Raw genomic sequence first — 8,591 nt, forward strand, 5'->3', positions numbered from 1 at the left:
GATTGAGCAATCAAAGGCGTATAGATTGTTTTATCTATAAGTTCGAATCTTGATACTTAGTTTTAAAAATAATAATAAATCGTATTACGTCACTCATAACAAGCTGCTTGTGGATGTCATTTAACCAAACCAAATCCTTTTAAGTTATTCTTATTTTCCTTTCCAAAAGATTATATAATATATAGATATTTATGTGTGGACTAAGAGAAGATAAATTAGTCCAAATTTTTATTTTCTCATCATTGGAAAGTAAACCCTTTTGATGTTAGCAAAAAAAAAAATCCGATTATTATATTTACCATCATTGTCTTCTCACTTGGATATTTGGTTGTCTTTTTGCTTACTAATATTTCATTAATTTTCTTTTTTTAACATATAATAGATGTTAATAATGCATTATTACATTCAGCAAAAGTATGCATGCATTATTACATTCAGAAAAAGTATGCATGCATTATTACAAGATTAACAATTAATGTTCAATCACATTTGTAATCGTTGGTGCTTGAATTCGTAATTTCTAGGAACAACAACTATTCTTTTAATTATTAAAGTAAGTTGATTCGTGCTCACTTTTAAATTTCTTAAATTAACTCCTCTCTATTTATTGAAATCAAAATGCATATAAGATATATATATATATATATATCACAATGTACGTTGATGATATAGGAGTAACATGATCTAATACTAAGTAATTAATCAATTATTTTTGCACTTTTATTTTTTTGGGTTGATGTAAGTAACTTAAAAATTAAACAAATAATAAGTTATCAACTTCTTATTACATTTATACGTATATAATTGAAATAAAAATGTAATGAAAATTATCGAATGCAACTCATGGAAACATAACCTAAATACGAAATACACATTTTAACTTTTATCCCACATTATCAAGAAACATAACCTAAACATTTCAATATGTCTATATAAGCTAACCCCATTATGCTCTTCAACTCATAAAACTAATATGTATTAAATTATGATGTTAGTCCATATAATTTTATTTTTTTAATTTTTTAAAGCATATTTTTTAAATGTTTTTAGGGATGATGTAGACTTATGGAAAACGTGCTTCATGATCCGTGCCTTCCGTATATGTCAGAGGTTCAACTAAGGCGCGGATGACGATCTGCGCTTTCCCTTACGTGACGTCAGCTTAGACAAAACTCCACGAAGGCGCGGATAGTGATTAACGTCTTGTCAAAAAAGATGTTAGATCAATAATATTATGAAAAAATTTACTGACATATAATTATTACTTGTACAAGTGATATTTCGGTAAAATCGCTATCATACGGACTGTTACTATAAAATAATAATAATATTATGTGGAAGCAAATCATACACTCTGAAACAGCATCACGCGACTTGTCCAATTTCTGTCTTGTCTACGACAATTACATTTTTTATGCGGATAAACTCTTTAGTTTTATTAAAAAAATAACACCCAACATTATTTTTTGAATGAATGAAAAAAAATCCAACATTAGATTAAACATATAATGGACATATCTCTATAATCTTTACTATAAAATATATATAATCACTTGAGATCATATAAAGATCATACAAAGACAAAGTTAAAATTATATTTAAAAAACTCGACTAAAAGATAAGATACTAACATACCTTATTTCATTGACAAACGAACCACAATATTAGATAAACTATTAAAAGATCACCAATATTCACAAATCAGAGTTGAGCATCGTTAGAAAACTATATGCAAACGCTAATTATGTATTCAAATTCAATTGAAGGTCTAAAGCAGAAAAAATCAACATGATAACAAACGTTGTCAAATTCAATCCTAATAATTAAATGAAAATACGGTCAAACAATAAAAAATATACCAAAAGATAAAAAAAATGTCAACATACGAAAGCATGTCATAGAAATATAATTATTAGAAATAGAACGAAAAACAAAACAAAAATAAGATAAAAAAAAAGAATACAAACGATCAACTACGAATAATAAAATAAGGTTGGTGTTTATCGACTACCGGATAGAAAAGAAAATAAAGGAACAAGAAGTAAATAGTTAGAGGAAAAAACAAGGGTAAAGTATATAAATGATCATTAAACTTTTTGAATACTTGCATTTAGGTCCTTCAACTTTTAAAACTTACAACACAATCATCAAACATTTAGTTCGTTTGCAATGTGGTCCCCGACGTAACCGACCATTTCACTACTGTTAGAAGAAGATGACGTGGTATGCGAGGAAATCGTTTGCAGTTGAATAAAACCTCAATTGAATCAGACTAAAAACAACAAACCCGATTTTGTTCCTCAAAATTGAAACCTTAAACCCTAAAAACAAAATTTCTCTTCTTCTATTTGTTTGGTCAACAATTGCAAGCAATTGATACACCACTAAATGCAATCCCAACTTGTTTTTTTTTTGGAATGTCAACTATTTTATGCATAGCTTGGATGAATAAGAATGTTGGAAAGAGATCCTTTAGATGCATTAATTACGGGTGTTCTAGGAGAAAATTTAATTTCTTTGTTTGGTATGATCTACTATTATAGTTGGTTTGCTAAGGAAGATAATAACCACAGAGAGAGGAAAAAGGCTTAAGCTAGTGATTTGGGGATTTTGATGTTGATAATTATGTTGGGTTAATTGGTAGGGAAATTTAGCATTTAGGATTTGTTTTGGGGGTTTAGGGTTATTATTTCAAGTTCAGTTTGATATGGAAGATTTTGATAATGTATTTTGAATTTGGGGTTGAGCATGTAATTGAAATATTTTAGAATTTGAGGTTTAGAATGTAATTGAAGTATTTTGGAATTCTGGGTTTAGAATGTAATTGATAATCGTGTTGCAAGTTTTAAAAGTTGGGAGACCTAAATGCAAGCGTCTGAAAAGTTCAATGACCATTTATATACTTTATCCTAATTTTTATAACTGGAAATGGTTTCCTCACGTGCCACATCATTTTCTTCTAACGGCAGTGAAACAACCAGTTACGTTGGGACCACATTGCAAACGGATTAAATGTTTGATGACTGTGTTGCAAGTTTTAAAAGTTAGGAGACCTAAATACAAGTGCTTGAAAAGTTTAGTTACCATTTATATACTTTACCCAAGAAACAATTGCATTCAATCATATAATTTTAAAAAGCTAATATTGCCATTTAAGGCAGTTTCACTGGCTTATTTGCCCACAAGTCATATGCAAATATATATGGTAATAATACAATTTTATTTTCTTTAATTTATTTTAATTTTACTGCAGTATTAATTAGCACGTTTATTTTGGTTTTGGTCCTTTTCTTGGTCCCTATCAAATCTCAACCATGGAAACTACCCAGCTTCTTGGCCAAGCGAAGCACTGCCACTGCCCTTATATAATACTCAGAACCTAACTCTTCAAACATACTCACCCATCCCTGAATCTTCACTCTTTCTAAGTTCATCTATTTTCTGTTTTGTCATTTTATTTTTTTATATCCAACAATGGTGGATACAGTTTCGTTCCTTCCGGTCTCTAACTTCGATGGCTCCAATCCATCGGAGCCTCTTCAAAGTCGCCGCATACCCATGAAAGTGCAGCTCTTGATCTTCTTTGGGTTGTTGGCGGTCGGATTGTTTGCGGCTTTGTTGACAAGTAACAATGGGTCAGATTTCGTAACAGAAAGCGAGCATGGTTCATTGGTTTCGTTGAACACCGCCAAACCTGAACTGTTACAGCCGGTGTCACGTGGGCCGGCTGCCGGAGTATCAGAGAAATCGAACCGGCTTTTTGCCAAAGATGGCGAAAATATGGTGGCGTTTCCATGGAATAATAGCATGTTGTCATGGCAAAGAACAGCTTTTCACTTTCAACCCGAAAGGAATTGGATGAATGGTATGAGAAAGAAAGGGTCATTTTCCATTTTTCCTTGAAATTCATTACTGTAAAAATGCCCCACATTTTTTAATATGATAGTCATAAAAAGTTTCGTACTTAATCACCCACTAATCCAATCATAATATCATTGATATAAAAGCAGGAAAATAACAGGAAATCCGAAATCTCTATTTCTTACATCACAGAAAAGATTAATGCCTAACATTTGGATTTTTTTTTTGTATGTCTGGGCGCTTGTTGTACGTTGTTCTCCGACATGGAATCTGGCTTCAGATCCTAATGGTAAGCCTTAACTTTTTTTAATTTTTTAATTCCTTTCTTTGTATAATTTTGCATGAAAGACATTTTTGGGACAGAGATTAATTAGACAATATATTAGATTCCATATATTCCTAATCATTCCTAGTTAGTCGAAAAGATGGACCCCACCTTTTCTATTAATTTATATATACTTTTTTCTCCAGCGAGTCCATTTAGTATTACTATATATACTATTATCAAATTAAATTTGATTGTTTTCTTCAATTATCCTGGAAATATAACATTCAGAAAAATTAAACGAGACATGTAAATTTTTTCTTTCTTTTTTATTGACAGCTCGTGAAATGTTGGAATTGTTTGTTTGTTTTGTTTGGTATCTTCTTAATCTGACTTGTCAAATCCAGAAAAGAAAATTTATGTTCATGTCCACATGCGATAGTTGGCTTTTGACAACTAAGCTTGTTGTATTTGTACGTATAAACAGTAAAAATTCATGGCAATCTGATTTTGTTAAAGTAATATGTTGATTGATGATATGATTACAATTATATGATGAAATCCATTCAAACATCATTATTCTTTTTTACTTTATTTAATAAATTGTTAAACGTCCTTTATAACAATGATCGTTGATATTTCTAACATGACAAAGTACATATCAATTTTCTCTTATGTAATAAAAAAAAGGTAACGACTTTATGAAATTTTGGCTGATAACGAAAACAGGTCCACTATTCTACAAGGGATGGTATCATTTCTTCTACCAATACAATCCCCATGCTGCTGTGTGGGGTGACATAGTTTGGGGTCATGCTGTATCCAAGGACTTGATCCATTGGCTTCACCTCCCATTGGCAATGGTTGCTGACCGGACATACGACAAAAATGGTGTTTGGACTGGTTCCGCCACCATCCTCCCAGACGGAAAAATTGTTATGTTATACACCGGATCCGATGCCGATGCTGTTCAAGTTCAAAACCTTGCTTATCCTACTGACCACTCCGACCCTCTTCTTATCAATTGGGTCAAGTTCTCTGGGAACCCTGTTCTTGTTCCACCACCAGGCATCCTTAGCAAGGATTTCCGCGACCCGACTACCGCCTGGTGGACCTCTGAAGGGAAATGGCGCTTGACCATAGGGTCCAAGATCAATAAAACCGGCATAGCTTTTGTGTATGAAACTAAAGATTTCATAACCTATGAGAAATTGGATGGTGTACTTCATGCTGTGGACGGAACCGGCATGTGGGAGTGTGTGGACTTCTTCCCTGTTTCGAAAACGAAAGAAAATGGCTTGGACACATCGATTAACAATCCGGATGTTAAGCATGTGTTGAAGGTAAGCCTGGATGATGACAAGAATGACTACTATGCTATTGGGACTTATCATGAGAAGAATGCTGCATTTATTCCTGATGATCCTGAGAACGACGTTGGAATTGGACTACGGTATGATTATGGTGTGTATTACGCTGCCAAGACTTTCTATGATCAGAACAAAAACAGAAGAGTCTTGTGGGGCTGGATCAAAGAATCCGACAGCGAAGCCGCGGATGTGCAGAAAGGATGGGCATCTGTTCAGGTGAATACATTGGACCACAAACTCCATAACCATTAACTAAAAAACCCATATTTCTTCAGTTTCTAATGTGATATTTCACTTTACTTGCAGAGCATCCCAAGGACGATTTTGTTAGACCAGAAGACTGGTACCCATTTGCTTCAATGGCCAGTGGAAGAAATAGAAAGTTTAAGGTTGAACAGCTACGATTTTAACCAGGTGACAGTCCAGGCAGGATCAGTTGTTCCTCTAGATGTTGGTCCAGCCACACAGGTTCGTCTTTTTTCTCATGTATTTATGTGTATCACTGATACTTTGTTGACCAAGATCCTGTTAGTTGACAAGAAGATTCTGGTCGTGTGACAGTTGGATATCATAGCCGAGTTCAAGATCGACAAAGAGGCTTTAGACAAAGCAACCGGGTCCGATCTTACATTCAGCTGCAGTAGCAGTGGTGGAGCTGTAAAACGTGGGGCACTAGGACCATTTGGTCTGTTGGCGCTGGCCGAAGATAGCCTCAGCGAACAAACACCTGTATATTTCTACATTGCAAAAGGATCCGATGGAAATCTCAAAACTTTCTTCTGTAACGACCAAACTCGGTATGTATATAAAACCCGAAGCCGTTCTTCACGTAAACGTGCGCCTTGGACTTACCGATTACCAAATCATGTTATTTCAGATCATCTGAGGCATCTGATGTTAATAAACAAATCTTCGGAAGCGTGGTTCCAGTACTGGAAGGCGAAAACTTATCCCTCAGGGTATTGGTGAGTAAAGTTACTTGTCTCATACTCCTAGTTATATAAATTCCTTGTTTTGGAGAGCAATGAACATGAAAATGGTATTGTTTTTCTTTTCTTCTTTGTAGGTGGATCATTCAATTATCGAAAGCTTTGCTCAAGGTGGAAGGACAGTGATAACATCTAGGGTTTATCCAACAAAAGCAATCTATGGAGCTGCTAAACTGTTCCTATTCAACAATGCGACCGAGGCGGGTGTTAATGCTTCACTTAGGATTTGGCAAATGAGCTCTGCATTCATTCGGCCTTATCCAAATATCGATAACCAGCCCCAATAGGATGCGTTAACCATTGATTCATTCCTGTTACTTCTGTCATTCAAAGGCAAAATGAAGTTTCTTGTACTTGTAATACATTTTTTTTCTTTCCTTTTTTTGTTAAGGCTAATAAGAATATTACTACAAATCGAAGAGTTTAACTTAAAACATAACAAGCAGGGAAATCAAATCATCAAAGGACATCTCCAAATGCATAAAAGATTTGGATTTAACTAGAAATTTGATTTAAAAGGGCAAGGGAAGGTAGGCCACGGGCTTTCTAGTAGCTTGCCAAGCATCCAACCATCTGGAGCCTTTATTGGCCTGAGAATTTAGAACCACCTCAATGGTAGATTCATCCCATTAGGTTATTGTTCCTGGCTCTCCCAAAACCTATATGTTTTCTATAAACCTACATTTATAACTGACTTAATGATTGAGCCTCTTCATGACCAAATCTCTAATATCTTGGGAGTCCATGAGGAATCGGATCCTGGATTATATTTAGGTTGCCTATGACAGTAGGCAAGAACAAGACTGCCACCTACAGTTTTTTACGATATAAGATGTTTAATCAAGTTTAATCTTACGTGAATCTTGAGACATGTGTTAGAAAGATAATTGACAGTCATTCATGTTTTAAGAAGATATTTCTAATGCGATTAGTGGTAGTAATACCGAAAGCGTTGTCCATCAATACAAGGCATTTCATTTTGCAGAAGAAGAATGACAACTCATATGATTAAAAAAGTATTGTAAGAGATAATAAATAATGACGGGTCTAGTAAATGTGAGTAATTACATGGCAAGGGAGGGTGGTTAAATTTTAGGGTTGAATTATCATGTTTTGGCCTTAATCTTAAAATGCATGTACCCTCCATATGTACATGTTTGAGTGGTAACAAAGTGAGTCAACAAATATGATTTTAAACAAACCAGAGAAGGTGCTGCTGGTCCCATTTTCTAGGCCCATCTTTGGTAGCAGAAAACATAGCTTTAAATCACGGATCCTTGTGCAAAACCAGGTCGATTACCATTTGCCCTTGTGTAGATTTCAGACTGGCCCAGTATTGTGTCGAAAATTGAAGCATCAAATGCTGGAAGACCTTAGCTTTTTCTTGGGCTTTGATTCTATAAAGTTTTGGAGTGTGAAACACTAAGCAGATTACAAGTATACAAACTATTTTTATTATACAAGTATAGGTATAAGAATAACCTAAATTATTATATAACAATTAAAATAATTTGTCAAAATATAAATAAGAGTTGGAACAAATTGAAATTTTAAAATAGAAAGATAGGAGAAAGAACTCTTTCAAATAAGTTAATATATTTTTAATAGTTTGGATGATTATAAGGTAATATTTGTTCAAAATCTTTCTTAGTTAATGACAATGTATACTCATGCAGATGCAGTTGCTCGAACCTGGAACCTCTAGGGCGAATAACACTTCCTTTTACTACTAAGATCACTTGATGGATTCAAATGACTAAAAAATTATAAGTAAAATTAGTTTATTGTTATTTCATGAACTAAGATATGTTGGGAAAAAATGAATCATAATAAGGGTATATTCATGTTCGTTTATTTAATTTTAATCGAAAAAATGAACAAACACGAACAACTAAACAAACACAATTTATTGTTCGTGTTTGTTCGTTAAGGAATGCAGCTTTTTCGTGTTATTTCATGTTCGATATTTAAAATGATAAATGAAAAGAAACAAATGCAAACAAATATAAAATATAAATTTCTTTTAAATAAATTAAAAATTCTTGAAAAAAATATAAATAAACGAACATAAATATAAATTTAATTAAATGAAATAACATAAACAAA

General features: G+C 33.3%; 1 protein-coding gene across 1 annotated transcript; it reads left to right on the forward strand.

Moving 5' to 3' along the window:
• Positions 1 to 3,389: 3,389 nt before the first annotated feature.
• Positions 3,390 to 6,899, forward strand: LOC120193484 (acid beta-fructofuranosidase-like). Its single transcript, XM_039195969.1, has 7 exons — positions 3,390 to 3,865; positions 4,142 to 4,150; positions 4,856 to 5,712; positions 5,803 to 5,964; positions 6,058 to 6,293; positions 6,374 to 6,461; positions 6,563 to 6,899. Exons 1-7 carry the CDS (start codon positions 3,475 to 3,477, stop codon positions 6,770 to 6,772), a joined length of 1,953 nt encoding a protein of 650 aa, XP_039051900.1. The 5' UTR covers positions 3,390 to 3,474; the 3' UTR covers positions 6,773 to 6,899.
• The last annotated feature ends 1,692 nt before the right edge of the window (positions 6,900 to 8,591 follow it).

The sequence above is a fragment of the Hibiscus syriacus genome, unplaced genomic scaffold (genome assembly GCF_006381635.1).
Source record: "Hibiscus syriacus cultivar Baekdansim isolate YM2019G1 unplaced genomic scaffold, ASM638163v2 tig00116996_pilon, whole genome shotgun sequence".
Taxonomy (NCBI): Eukaryota; Viridiplantae; Streptophyta; class Magnoliopsida; order Malvales; family Malvaceae; genus Hibiscus; species Hibiscus syriacus.